The 15,856-nt window shown below is 35.4% G+C and overlaps 1 protein-coding gene across 2 annotated transcripts in view; it reads left to right on the forward strand.

Annotated features, from left to right (window-relative positions):
* SDHAF3 (succinate dehydrogenase complex assembly factor 3) overlaps positions 1-15,856 on the forward strand; it is an 88,163-nt gene that overhangs the window by 1,988 nt on the left and 70,319 nt on the right. The window contains exon 2 of one of the 2 annotated variants that reach the window (XM_024127372.3): positions 615-681. The exons of the other annotated variant lie outside the window; for it this stretch is intronic. Within the exon in view, the coding sequence (XP_023983140.1) occupies positions 615-681 (67 nt within the window). The remainder of the gene's footprint in view (positions 1-614; positions 682-15,856) is intronic. 2 annotated transcript variants of the gene reach the window in all.

Raw genomic sequence — 15,856 nt, forward strand, 5'->3', positions numbered from 1 at the left:
CGGCATCGGCAGGCGGACTCTCAACCACTGCGCCACCAGGGAAGCCCGGAAAGAGACATTTTTTAAAAACTGGTTTAAAAAAAAAAATGTGTTGATCAACCGAGGAGACGTGGTGTCAGGAGTTCAGCTTAAAAAAAAACAAACCCACAAAAAACCAAAAAACTCTCCTACTGCTATGTGGCATTTGGTCTCTGGGATGCTTTCACACACTTCTAAAGTCACTTATGAACTTGAATTTGCTTTACTTTATTTTTATTTATTTATTTTTTTTTTGCGGTACGCGGGCCTCTCACCGTTGTGGCCTCTCCCGTTGGCGGAGCACAGGCTCCGGACGCGCAGGCTCAGCGGCCATGGCTCACGGGCCCAGCCGCTCCGCGGCATGTGGGATCCTCCCGGACCGGGGCACGAACCTGTGTCCCCTGCATAGGCAGGCGGACTCCCAACCACTGCGCCACCAGGGAAGCCCTGCTTTACTCTGAAAGGCAAAGTTGGGTATGGATACCACTGGAGAAGAGAAGGGAAGGATCAGGAATACGAGAGGACTCAGTACTGGGAGGAGAGTTCTCTATTCCCTTCATCTCTATTCGCTTTCATCTATTCCCTTCTGATCACAGAAAACTGTGGCAAATATTAGAGCAAATTCATCGGGGGAAATTTCTGTTCAAGGACCTTTGGGGGAAGGTAAGAGGAAAGTATTTCATTTTATTTTAAGGATAAAAATGTAAATGCATATTTACAGAGTTAATAGTGAATTTATATAATTCCTTACCATAGAGAAAAAATGTTAAGTTCAGGGAGAGATGTTTGATAACTGGTTAGTAAAATACCCCTTGTAATCTTATTCCCAAGCCTTTTAGGGGACAACTGTTAAAAGTGGAATTGGGGCTGGGTAGATCAGGGGGTCTTACTTATTATGGCACTTCTAAAGTTCTGACTATGCTCAGTTTTGAAGAATAGCTGTTTTAGGTAATGCTTTCCATTTTTCTTTCTGTGCCGACCCAGTTGTGGAGAGAAGAACTTCTTACCACTAGTTTCTGGGAAATTAGAATAAACGTTGAAAATTAAATAGCAAGTAAAAGACCTTTGTGTTAGAATGTGAGACAAAACACAGCTCCTTTGGAGCCACTTTGAAAAGACTCCGTGTGTTTGATTTTTCATTTTTTTGCCCCATTTATTTATGTCTGTTGCTTTCTTGCCTGGTTTCCATTGTTTTCCTTAAGTAGCTGCTTTGCTCTGTGTCTCTTCAGGGAGGTTTATAGTGGAAGTTTCTGGAAAAAGCAAAATGCTTAAACATTCTTTAAATAGTTATTGATCACTTATTGCCAGGCGAAGTGCTAGGCATTGTAGGACACAACAGTGAATGATATATGTATTTTACTTTTATGGTGTCCAAGTTTAGAGTATAATAGACGGTTATAGTATGAAAGGGTGTCTCTGAAGTGCTATAGGGGCAAGCAGGGAATGGAGGAAGCTGAGGCCACATGTAATGTCTGAGCTGAGGTTTGAGCAGGTCACAGTTACCTTGTCAAAAAAAAGACTCTCTAGAAAGAGGGAATAACCTATGCAGAGGTATTGAGGTAAGAAACAGTATGACTTTTTCCAGGATCTGCAGTGATGTGTTTAGAATTTAGTGTATTACATGGGAGATAAGGAAGAGATAAAGCTAAAGAGGTGACAAGAGACAGGATATTCTGCTAAGGATTTTAGGTCTTTATTTTGAATCATTGAAAGATTTTAAGCAGTGGTGAAAATGATTCAAATTATATTCTAGAAAGATCACTTTAACAGCAATAGAAAGGAATGATTGAAGAATGAGACAGATTGAAGGTAGGGAGAACTGTTAGGAGAGATGTAGTAATTCCAAATATGTATGTGCCTGAACCAAGACAGAGGTGTTGAAGATGGAGAGTATGGGTTTTTGTGTTACCCTTTTTAAGGTAGAATGGGATTTGACTTGGTGACTGATACAGGATTAATTAGAGGGGAGTCCGTAGAATGGATAACTCTCAAGTTTTGGAATACAATACCAATAACCAGAATAAGTATATAGGAGGAGCAGGTGGGGGATGATTTCAGTATGGTGCATTTTTGTGTTAAAAATTCTGGTGGGACAGTCAAGTGGAGATGTTCTGAGATATATTTAGTCTGATACTCAGGACACAGATTGTGGCTGGAGATAGAGATTTGGAATTCATTATTTGTAATTGATAGTCCAAAGGTGTGAATTAAAGTGCCCAGGCTGGGTATAACGGGGGAAGTTAGATAGATAGTGGTCAAAGATAGACCACTGACATTGAGGAGTTAAAGAGGATGAAGGTAGTAGTGTAGTGCTGGAACTGTTTTGTTCTTTTCTTTCTCTGTACTCAGTTGTTCCTAAGCGCCTTCTGCAAAGGAACATACTTTTTCCCTTCCTGATTATGTTTGTCTTTAGATTTGTATGAGAGTCTTTATCATAATATTTGCTTTTTTGTTTTATTTTGTTGTATTCATTTAAGAGAGGAGGAAATGCTTCAAATTTCATGTAACTGTCCATTTGTAACTCATGTGGGATATCTCATGAGTTTGAAGTGGATCATCAGATTAAAAAATGTATGATTACGTTGCATGTCATCTATATTTAGAGTTTCCTTAACTTAATATAATTAGGGTTGGATGGGTATTTTGCAGTTTTTATAATTGTACGCCTCTCTTACCTAATTTGAGGACCTCATTTTGTTGCTTTTGAACATCCTGATTTGAACTTTGTATTTTAGTTTGTGGGAGAAAAGGAATGAATTACCTCTCTGTTCAATAGATGGATTGTATGTGTGGGGGATCATCAACCAAGTATGAGGGAGTCATCTGGGAACCTCTCAGTTGTACTGTTTATTCTGCATGTTACTCAGTGTGGTGTTTTTGTGATGGTTTATTGGATGGTGATGGTTTATTGAATGGTGATATGTCACACATGTGTGTTTTCTACATTAAGCTTTACCATTTAAAAAATTTTAGCCATACTGTGGTCCTTAACTAATGGTTGAAAAAGGGGTGAAGGTGAGGATTTGAAGCAGTATATCCTTGGAACATAAAATGTTTCCTTTTTTTTTCATTTCTGAAGTATTTGGAAGCTTTTACGATATTTTTTTGTAGAAATACTTAACTTTTATTGGCGTCAGATGTGTTATAACAGTGCTTATGTTATAAAGTAACTTAAGATGTTTTTAAAAATCATAGTTTGATCAACATTGCATATATTATTGACTTTATACTACATTACTGGAACATAGAGGTACGTCCTTTTATTTAAGTGATTTTAAAGTTATTGGAATTTATAGATTTAAAATAATGGTAATAGCATGATAATATTAATATGCTAGTAGTTATGGTTCTAAAACAGATCTGTGTATGTGTAGGGGTGTGTGTATGTCTGTATACCACACAGACTTAAGAATTTGTGAAGTTTCTCTGTAGAATTTAATAAAAGGATTATATATATGCATAATATTGATTTTACTGGTTTACTTATTTTATGAGATAAATTATTTTACGGTTGCTTAATAAGAACAGATGTCTGAAATTTTACATAGGGAGTATTAGAATTGATTGAAAGGGTCTTCACATTGCTTCAGTAAACTTGTTTTTTCGGTTAATGCTCTTAAGCGTTTTTGAAAAACCAAAGTAATGTATGTATGTGGTTAAAAAAAAATAGTGTGGGAGGACTTATAATAAAGAGCAATATATTCTTTTCTATTCCTTAATTTATCTGTTCTGGGGACATTTTTCATTTTATTTTGGTGTCTTTCAGGTTTCAAGTATCTTGTGAATTTGGTTATCTGTCCAAATTTACAAGTAAAGCAATAAGAAACTGAGAACTCTGCATATAGGTAGGCTTGTTGATTAGAAAATTACTTTTAGGATTACAGAGTTTCAGTAAATCTCCCTTGGATTTGCTTCTTGCTCCTCATTTTCTTTACCTCCTTGGTGTTCGTGTTCAGTTGGTTCTGGCAGTTTGGCTTTATCTTCAGCTGTTATTCTCTGTTTTGTTTTCTAAGCTGTGGCTGCTTCTATGGAGGCTGTTTTATTAGTTAAACTTCTCCACCTGCTTTCCATCTTGAGAACCTTATTGAAATCTCTTGGCTTCTAATGGCTCCTTTCTTAGTCATTATGGATCGCTCCTTTAAAAGTTTTTCTATTATCAGTCCAGTGGAGTTTTGGAAGGGAGAAGAAATAAGAAATAAGCTTCTGTGATTTCTCCAATCTGCCATCTCAAACTGGGGATTCTCAGTTTTTTCATTTTAAAGATGAAGAAACTAAGGCCTGTGGAAGTAAAATGACTTGTTTGGTGCCACACAACTAGGTACGATGAAAATCTTGTGCTCTCACCTCATGAAAATCGGTTAAGATTTTGGAAATTAATGTTTCCAAAAGACTATTCAACTTTTGTTTAATGTAAAATGATTATATATTTTTTAATTTGAATTTTGCTTGTTTGCTTATTACAGTTTATTTGTATATTTGGTTTATTTTCCATTTTTGGTATTTTTCATAAGGGACAGGGAAGATTTTTAAAATCATGTTTCTATCTAATACACCTCTAGCATAATTAGGAAATGTTTAGGTATTGTTTAGGTAATGATTTATTTGTATGTTTATTAGCCCAAGGTGCTAATTGCGACACATTTTTTTCTCAAATATTTTTTTCATTAATGACGTGAGAATAGAAGTTGCTGCAATGTAACTGTTAAACTATTGTGCTAGTCAGGCACATATATTTCCTGTGTGATTTTTGGCTTCAGTTGTCTTAGTAGGGGAAGTAATATTTTACCCTTGAAATTACAGATGGACCAAAACGTTATCTTTTACCTCTAAGATATGATTATATTAGGAGACGAGTTAAAACTATATCAAACGGCTTAACCCACTTTACACTTTTCATTGGCACCACTGATTTTTCTCTTTAATCTTTTCTTTTAGCTTTAGGGTTATGTGTTACCATAGTAATACCACGGACAATAAAAATACAGTACATTTTATTTCTCTTTGTAATACTTACCATTAACAAAATTAATAATTCCTGAATTAAAAAATAGTTAAAAGGCACATGGAATGTATTTGGGATTAATGTGATAGATGATTGATAGCATTAGTATAAAAAGAACTTAGCTTGGACTGGGAAAACACTTAACAGCTTTAAACAGGAATGGGCAAAAGGGACTCTAATAAGAGGTCATTCTCTGATTTATATATGAATTTAACTGCTGTGTTGAATGTATATGGTAATAGTGAAAAATTTAAATCGGTATAGATGTCCAGTGATGGCAGAAGAATGAAATTATAACATAGCCGTATGATGGATGGGATAGTATGCAGCTCTTAGTAATGGTGTTTCAGAAGAATTAATGGTATAGAAAACTACTCATGATAAAATAAAAAATAAACAGTGTTTATCTTTGGGTGCTGGGATTAAGGATGATTATAATTTTCTTCCTTGTACCTCAGAATTCCAGATCATGTGCTACTTTAGTAATTATAAGAAAGCCAATAAATGTGATTTTAAACAATGCAGTTGGATATACTCAGCATTTTTGTTACCAATCTTGTGTCACAAAGCACAGGAAAACACATACATTGAGTCAGCTAGCACCTTATAAATATAGTTCCTAATTTTGCCCTTTAAATTTTGTAGATTAAACTTAGACTTCTTCATGTTTAATAAAGTCAGCTATATATTTTAATTTCTTGCTGAGTTTTGTAAAATTAAAACAATCTAAATGTGTAGACTTTTTTTTCCAGTATTGTAAATGGCCACTGAAATAAGAAATAAAAGGCATCCAGATTGAAAAGAAAGAAATAAAACTTCCTTTATTCACAGGAGATATGATTATGTAGACAATTTGATGTAATCTACTAAAAAACTTCTGGAATTTAATAAGTCAGTTTAGCAAGGCTGTATGATACATGATCAGTATATAAAAATTAACTGTACTTTTATATACTAGCAGTGAAAACTTGGAAATTAAACTTTTTAAATATCACTTACCATCAAAAAATATGAAATGCTTAGGGAAAATTCAGACAAAGGATGTACAGACCTCTACACTGAAAACTACAAAGCATTGCTGGGAAAGAATAAACGTATAGATTAAAAATTAAACTTTATCTAGTTACTCTTTTTTCCTTAACCACTAGAAGACATATTTAGAATTTAGAATCTTTAGGGCTCTAAACTGAGATCAGAAAAGAGTCATCAGGGCCATCTATCTGGTATAGTTTTAAGTCTTTTTAAGCACCGTGAAGAATCTTCTCATGTTAATTTCTTAGAGATCATACTTAAATAGTCATAATTCTCCAATAACTTACTTTAATGAAAATTAAGTTGCTACTTAATAACTGTTAGAAATCTATTTTAATTTTTTATCTTTTCTTTTTCTAAGTATTGTAGAAGGTTGCATGAGGGCTGACAGTGTATTAGGACTGGCGGAGGAAATTGGTTAACTGTTGGTTTGTCTTCAGGCAGGTGAGACAGAGAGGATGGAAGGTGGCTTGGAAACCAGTAGGCTTAGGAAGGAGATTCTAGGTAGGTTTGTGCCACCCAAGATTGTCATTGTAAGTCCTGGTAAGTGATCTTGTGCATTTGGTATTGGACTTTATCAACATACCCAGAGATGATCGAATATTGACTTCAGATTCACACTAACTAAATTTATGTAATACTGAAGTATAAGCTAGAATGCTGATTTCTATGGGTTGGGGAGTGGGGGCTGATGAAGAGGGCTCTCCTTTTCCAGGAGTCAGAATATTCATATTTAGATCCAGGGACACTTCTTTCAGAGGTGTCTCAGAATTTAGAATTTTTTAGATTTTAGAAAGGTAAGAAGGAGTATGATTGAATTTTAAGACACACCCCTGTGGGATCTGGAGTGGTACCCTGTAATCAAGTACATTAATATTTCTGCAGTAAAGCATTTGACTGTTCATATTAAGCAGACTAAACACTTCACATAATCCATTTAGGTCCGGATTTGCTACCAGATGAGTTCTGAAAGAGCTTTTGTTTTTTGAAACTTTGACTTCAGAATTGCAAGTAAGGGATTGTGGACCTCTATTAAGCTTTCTAGGAAACTGAATTAATGTTTAGAAGGTTGCCTGGTAAACATGGAATTAAAATAATGGGAACTGGGTAGGCATGAGAGATTTTTCATCTGGCCTTGTAGTAAAAAAAACATCCGTTTAGTTTACAGTAGAAAACATTGTGGGTCCTCGTGCTTCACTGCCCTTTTTTCCTGGACAGTGCTGAACACAAATTAGGAAGTTTGCCCCCTCTTGATACTTTATTTTTATTTTAAGCACATTTTTTTCTGCCAAAGCATATTATTATTATCAGCGTGTTGATAGATTAAGCTACCTAATTGGTCTTCTGGGCCTGAGAGCATTCAGATGTTTCCCATTGTGTGTTGATTTTTTTAGCTCAGTTCCCAAGGGAGGATCATCTTTATCTTATTTAGAAGTTTTTGGTCTTCCCTAATCCTAAATTAGTAGAACTTGAAGCATTTCTAAAATAAATTGAATTTTGACTTCTAAGCTTTCAAACACTAAAATATTTATGCTTTATTTGAATAGATTTTAAACATATACGTGGTCTGTTTTTTTTAAAAAAACATTTCATCATTATAAACAAAAAAATAGCAGAACGTTGTGTATTGTATGTTTAAGCAGCAAAGCTTTCTGGACTTTGTTGCAGTGACTCTTCACTTTGCTGAAGATGATGTTGTCTAGTTTGTTTAAAACTATCCCATTGAATAAAAAAAATCACACACTTCTCATAGGAACTTTCCCCTTTCCACACTAAGAATGGCAGCTGATGGCATGGCAAATACGTATATATAAAAACAACTATAGGGCTTCCCCGGTGGCGCAGTGGTGCCAATGCAGGGGAAATGGGTTCGAGCCCTGGTCTGGGGAAGATCCCATATGCCGCGGAGCAGCTAAGCCCGTGTGCCACAACTACTGAGTCTGTGCTCTAGAGCCCGCGAGCCACAACTGCTGAGCCCATGTGCCACAACTGCTGAAGCCCACGCAACTAGAGCCCATGCTCCGCAACAAGAGAAGCCACCTTAATGAGAGGGCAGCACACCGCAACGAAGAGTAGCCCCAGATCGCTGCAACTAAAAAGAAAGCCCGCACGCAGCAACGAAGACCCAATGCAGCCAAAATAAATAAATAAATAAATTTATAAACAAACAGACAAACAACTATAATAACATCAGCATGCAGCATCAATGGGTCTAGCCTCACAGCACAGACCCAAAGTTCTAACCCCTCCAAAAGGTACCTTGTTCACTGCCTCACACTTCCCAGCCTGGCTGCCTACTTATTCATTCTATAAGGTATAAATACGTACAGTTGATAATGCAGGATTTCTAGCCAATAACCATAGTTAACACCACTTAAAAAAACGCCATGAACATATTTAAATGCCTTTACTAGGCTAAGCAAGATGCACAGAGTGAGAAAAACGTCTTATTTTAAAATATTTGGAAATATATACAACTTTGATATAGTTTCAGGGTACTAATAACACCCTTGGCTACTTCACGTAAATTACTTAAAATTTCTAGTACACTTTTAGAAACTGCAATGATTATATTCAAATTTTATAATTAAATCTAATGAGGGCAGAGCCATCTCAAAGAAGTTTATTGTGTTTTTCCCTACTCTGGAATTCATGTGGAGTTAGATTCTCAAGTTTATTTCTCTATCCTCCTCTTTCTCAACCCCCTTCTTCTTTACTTCCTCCTGTCATCCTCTTCACCTTCCTTTTTTTAGGCAACATCTGTCTCCTTTGCACTGTCAGATTTTCCTGAGTTGGCTAAACCTTTTTCCTATTTCTCCTTCAGCCTCACTACCTTATTATTGTAAGGCTGCTTTTTTTGCTATCAGATTACTCCACATCTGTTTGGTCTTCAGTGGAGGTGCCAGGGTTTGTGGATTTGATCTCAGGGTGGAACTCTGAACAGAACCCTCCCAGTAGTGGCTACTCGGGAGCATTAGGATCCTTCCTGCTTCCCTTAGTTGTTCCAAAATGCTCCATTTCTGGATCATCAGATTTGGATTTCTTTTTCCCACACATTGTCTTCTATATCTCAGAGCACTTCTTAGAAAACTGCAAAGGAAAAATCAAAAACAAGCTGCAACGCTGATGGGATCTCTTGGATTTTTCTTCTTTTGTACCTCTGGCTTGCCTGCACAATGAAGGCAGAGAAGACCCTTTGCTCTGTGGTTTCTTAGGTCACCTTCAGCCATATTGGTTCATTGTTTGCTAGCCTCTGCGTGCAATTTTACTGCACGCAGTAAAGAAACAGTTGACAAGAAACCAGTATTAATGATTATGATAGACATACATGTATATAGTTAAGAACTATATGAAATTTGCTTTTCTGTGCCATTTTCAGCTATTGTATTTAATCTTTTTGTGTCACCTGCTAGGTTAGTCAAGCGATTGGGACAAAGATTGTAATACGTTTTGGAAGCTTGATACTTTTGTAACTACTTTTATGCTATGAGTGCATTTCTGAAAAATTGTTTATAAGTTGATTTTTAAAAATTTTAACTGTATTTTAAGTATACTGGCAGATTAACTATTTAAAGAAATTCTTTTATTAATCCTTTTGTAAAATGAATAATCAGCCCATAATTTCCTTCTTTGTGTAAACCTGCATTTGCATACATGAAATTTGTTTTAAATAGGGTTTGTCTACAAATGTCGATGCATGTGTCTAAAAAGAAGAAAATTTAATTTCTGTTTGTAAAGAACAAATTCAGATTTGGCACTTTTGATAAGTAAGACATACCAGATTATTTTAGTTCTATTCTTTTCAACTAAAGCATATTTTAGATAGCATTTTGCTATCTAAAATATGCTCTACACCTTTAATTAAGGGGTGGCAAGAAGTTCATATGTTAAGATTGAACTGTAGTATATATATATATATTTTTGCGGTACGCGGGCCTCTCACTGTTGTGGCCTCTCCCGTTGCGGAGCACAGGCTCTGGACGCGCAGGCTCAGCGGCCATGGCTCACGGGCCCAGCCGCTCCGCGGCATGTGGGATCTTCCCAGACCGGGGCACGAACCCGTGTCCCCTGCATCGGCAGGTGGACTCTCAACCACTGCGCCACCAGGGAAGCCCTGTAGTATATTTTTAAACTATATTTTCTTAAATAGTAATAGAGCTAGTGTGAAGTTATATAAAGTTTAAAAAGTTACTTAGTAGTTTTATCTTTTCTTTCTTAAAAGCATAACTGGAATCTCAAATCTTAATGATCTTTGCCTTTAAAAATTTTGCTTTATCTTAGTCTGTACTTGTAGATGTATATGTTGATTTTAATTATGTTTGTTAGCTTTCTACTTAACTGTAGTTTGGTGATACCCAGCAGTTTACTCCTCTGCTTGATACTTGGATGATAACTCATCCTTCTTTTAGTTTGGATACTGAAATCTTGTTAACCAGTATTAACCATAAACAGCTATTTAGTCCACAGTATAGCATAAATATGGTATATTTATGATGAAAAAATAAAAATGTAATTGCCATTGTGTAATATTTTAACTGTACTGTGGTTAAATAGACTTTTTCTGCAGGGCTGTCTGGGAGCCTTACTACTATTTGTTATACTGTTTTTCTGGGAAAGTATATACAAATTAAAGTCTAGAGCATTGGGAACTTGGCCCCATCTCTTAGACCAGCTGCACAACCTATTGGATAGTCAGTCAAAGGAGAAGCCTCTCATGATTTAACATGGGTACTGTTTGACTCCATGGAAAGTAAAGCCTTTCCTCAATAACTGAGGAAGAAGTCAGTGGGTTAGAGAGCCCTTGGAAACGTCCTGGGATCTAGTAGAGACACGTCTTCTAATATAAATAAGGCCAGCCATTTGTTTGTTCATGGCCTTAACAAGTTGAGTGTCAGGGATAATCTAGAAGACATTATTAAGGACAAAAACTGGAAAGAAAGCAAAGAATCAGGAGGAGAGGTTTCAGCAACAAGTTCAAGGTGGGACATGGAGAAATTGTTCCAAATGTAGGTCTTGAATTGTGTGAGGCTGTTGGTCACACTACTAGGGAGGACTAGACAGGAGGAGCCCAACTGAGTTTATTTGTTCACTGATTCATCCAATGCCTACTATTTTTCAGGGGATACAGAGATTAATGGTCAGTATCCGTAAGGAGTTCATAAGTCGGGTACACGTCTGTATAAGATAGAAGAAGACTCATTGTGCTCTAAAGAATAGTAGTTGAGAATGTTGGTCTTCTGGCAGCAGGGCAAACAAAGAGTGGTGTGATTACAGGAGGAAACTTCTCTTTCCCTTAGCCATTCAATTTATGATTGTTAAGCAGTTCTCTAACCAGTATATCTACCCTGTCACTTGCTGTTCCTTAATCTGACTCTGTTCTGTTGGATTTTGAAGATCTTTTTTTTTTTTTTTTTTGTGGTATGCGGGCCTCCCTCTGTTGTGGCCTCTCCCGTCGCGGAGCACAGTCCGGACGCGCAGGCTCAGCGGCCATGGCTCACGGGCCCAGCCGCTCCGCGGCACGTGGGATCCTCCCAGACCGGGGCGTGAACCCGGTTCCCCTGCATCGGCAGGCGGACGCGCAACCACTGCGCCACCAGGGAAGCCCTTGAAGATCTTTTTATCTTTGAGTTTCTTTTTAAAATATAATTACCCTATGAGAGATTTCATTTTAAATTATTGGTAGCTAACACTTTAATGATTAAAAATGACATTGGAAAAAAAAATGACATTGATTAACATCCAGCTACTTACTGTGTGAACTTGGATAATTTGATTAACCACTCCAAGCCTCAGTTTCCTCATCAGTGAAATGGGAATACCAACAGTATTAAATAAGATAATATATTATCTTATTTAAATTAAATAATAATATATGCACAGTAGTTGCCTTGTACATGGTAAGTTCTCAATAAGTGTTAACTATTTTAGCTGTAGCGTGTGGTAGGAAGCAGATTTGATAGGAAGGAGTTTTGAAGGTACTGAAAACAAATTTTGTAATTTCATTATTCTTAATTCTTCCTTCTTTCCTATCTTCCATATCCAGTTAGTTGCCAAATCTGGTTGATTCCTTTTACCATATCAGAACTCTGACCTGTTGTCTCTATTCTCTTTGCCTCTGGATGTTTGTAGTAATTTCATAAATAGTCTTGCCTTTAGTTCCTTTTAAATGTCAGCTTATAAAACTCAACTTTGATCATATTATTGCCCTCGTCAAATGCCATCACTGTTTTCCCATTGACCTCTCTTGAACCCGAGTTCAAAACTATGCAAAATCTGACTTGAATATGTTTTTCCTACCTTACATCTCAATATTCTTTGTCAACTTTCCTAAGTTCCAGTCATACTCAACTGAGCATTGTTCTCTGAATGTGGCCTTAAGTTGTCTTGGCCTCACTATTCATTTGCCCTCAATGTTTTTCTGTCTTTTTCTGTGTAGTCAAATCCTAAAATGTCTTTCATAACAGCTCCAATCCTTTGCTATCAACTGTTTCTTGATTAATTCTCCCAGTAAAAAGCAAAACTCTGTCTTCTAATTTTCTAAAACATTATTTTGTATTTTTGTTTTCTTAATGCTTTCTACAGTGTATTATAATTATTTGTGTACATCCTTTTTGGTGCTAGTAGAGGGTAAATTCCTTGAGGACGAAAACTATGTTTTATGTATCTTTGTGTACCTTAAAGCTCCTAGGACAGTATTTTGCTTATGATAGATGCTCAGTAAATCTTGGTTTTTTTCCTCCAAAAGAAAAATGTGTGATTTTTCAGATGAGGACCAAACATGTTGGATAAAAAGTTACCCAAATATGTGAATTATAGTTTATAAAGATTAATAGTTTAAGCAAAGGCTTTTATCCTGATTATGGGAATTCTTAAATTGTATTTCGTAAATAAATGAGAATTCAGTGTTATATTTCATAGTGTACTAGGCTTATTCCAAGCACTTTAATTCGTGTTTTTATCTAGATATGCTGTCAAGTCACTAGGCATATGAATGCATGAATAGCTGGTTCAGTTTTTTTTTTTTTAATTAATTAATTAATTTATTTTTGGCTGTGTTGGGTCTTCGTTGCTTCACGGGGGCTTTCTCTAGTTGCGGCAAGTGGGGGCTACTCTTCGTTGCGGTGCGTGGGCCTTCTCATTGTAGTGGCTTCTCTTGTTGCAGTGCACGGGCTCTAGGCATGTGGGCTTCAGTAGTTGTGGCACACGGGCTCAGTAGTTGTGGCTCGCGGGCTCTAGAGCATAGGCTTAGTTGTGGCACACGGGCTTAGCTGCTCTGCGGCATGTGGGATCTTCCTGGACCAGGGCTCTAACCTGTGTCCCCTGAATTGGCAGGTGGATTCTTAACCACTGCACCACCAGGGATGTCCTGGTTCAGTTTTATATATATATATATATATATATATATATATATATATTTTTTTTTTTTTTTTTTTTTTGCTATGTGTAAAACTTATATCAAGCGTCTGTGGTTCCTAATGATTCAAGACAATTTAAAGTAGCTTAATATCCGTTTCTTTTTCCATTTAATATAGTGGTTTGAGTGCCTAAGAATGGAGAGAGATAATTAAAGAGTATTTAGGAAATTTAAGATCATGAACTGGGAGAGTCCTAGGACAGGCATAATTGCTAAGAATCTTGGAAACAGAAAAAGAAGTTGAGTGTCTGTCATGCAGTTTCCTTAAGCTACAATGAACACCATCTTCTCTCCGGAAGAAGAGAGAAACTAGGAGCAACTGTGCATGGTCATTTTCACTAAATTCTTCTAAGAATATTTACCTTGTTTACAACCGGATTCATTCATTCCTTCTAGTATTGACTGGAATACTCCAGTCAGGTACAGGAATTTTTTGTGTAAGTGTAATTTCAAAAATTTCCACATGATGGCAGTAGATATCTGGAAACACGTTATTGAATGAAATTCAGAAAATTTTGTATTTCAATTTTATCTGAAATAGTGTCTTTTCATATTTCTACTAGTAATTTTCACGCTTGTATTGTCTGATAGAGATAGTTACTGCTATTTAGAACATTTTAAATGTTTTCATTAATTTTAAAATTTTAAAAAGAGTAATTTTTTCCCCTGATTTCTTTTACATAATTTAAATTCATTTTTGAAGGTTTCATGGGTTTCCCCTGAATAGTGTTTTAAATACTTGTTTTGGTAAATGTCTTTTTTCTTAGTAAGCCTGTTTAGCGGAGATTGAGTTCAGTTATTTACTATTTATAGATAAATGTGTGAAACCAAATATGTGGACTTTTATTCAACTTTATTTTAGAAATTAAGGAATTGATTCAACATACATTCTTTTGTGTGAATGCACCTCATGCTCTCTTGACTGTTTTGTTTCTTGCCTCCCTTCTCTATCACTGTCAGGTCTTCTCTGAAATCTTCCCTGTCTTAATTTAAGAAATTCATTCATTCTGGGGCCTTCCCTGGCAGTCCAGTGGTTAAGACTCCACACTCCCAATGTAGGGTGCTACGGTTCAATCCCTGGTTGGGGAACTAAGATCTCGCATGCTGCACAGTATGGCAAAAAAAAAAAAAAAAAAAAGAGAGAGAGAGAGAAATTCATTCATTCTGTATATGTTTGTTAAATATTTACCATGCTTCATATACTGCCCTCAACATTGATAATTCATAGTGTTAAAAAAAAAAATTCACCCGATGTAATCTTCATTTGCTGGAGTTCACAATCTTACAAGGCAGATAGCTACCAAATACATTATTGTGTTTGAGTTAATGTTTGTGGTTCTTATAAAGCAGTATACTTTGCATAAAATTTTAAGGAGTATGCAGCTTTTACATAGTTATGGTAGATTATTTCTGAAAGCATGAATTAGATGAACAATGACCTGAAAAACATCAAAATAAAGATTTGGAAATTTTTTGAAAATGTAAATAGACCAAGGTATTTTGTTTGTTTGTTTTTTGAACACTAGGTGATAGATGATCTAGTTAAAAATGAGAGGGGGGAATAACATGGCATTTTTTGTTTTGGCTAGTAACATTCTGTTTTTTTAAAAATTATGTGTATCAAGAAGCTATTTTATTTTTACATATTGATATTCATTAAGCTTTTAAAAATTTTTTATTGAAGTATAGTTGATCTGGTCTTTTTCAATGTGCAGTTTTATCTTATGTCTGAATTTGTATAATTTGTTGTTAACACTGGGACACTTGGAAGTTTAGAAATACTAAAATAAAATCATAAAACACACACACACATCTGAAATGTATATTTATTGATTTATAAATTTGTTTTATTATATTGATAGAGCTATAAAATAGTTCTTTATGAAAACTGTTCTCAAAAATAAGTTTTTAAAATGTAAAAATTATATATATCTGTTTAAGGCCAAAAAAATGGCCTTTATAATGATTATATGACCATTACAAAAAGAATGTAAATAGAATAATTACTCTTGGGATATATTAAAGTACTTTCTTTTTAGATGTTGTTGTCTGTAATGTGTCATTTTTTCTGAAGAATATAGGTTTTGCAATATGGTTTTGTTATTTAAATTTTTTTCTTAAAATTGCTTGCAACAAGCTTTATCAAAGTTACATTTTATGACTAATGTATTTGAAATGTTGACTTCTGTAACTGAGAAAACTTTCTATAAATGTTGAGATATCAAAGGAGCTCAGGGCAAATTCTGCTCGATGGAGGATATTTTCAAATCAATATTTTTTGTATTGGAATTGTATAAATATTTAAGCCACAATATTTTAACAGGTACTGTCTTTATCATCATTTATGGTAGCTTTTTTTTTTTTTTTTTTTTTTTTTTTTTTTTTAACAT

The sequence above is a fragment of the Physeter macrocephalus genome, chromosome 5, assembly GCF_002837175.3.
Source record: "Physeter macrocephalus isolate SW-GA chromosome 5, ASM283717v5, whole genome shotgun sequence".
Taxonomy (NCBI): domain Eukaryota; kingdom Metazoa; phylum Chordata; class Mammalia; order Artiodactyla; family Physeteridae; genus Physeter; species Physeter macrocephalus.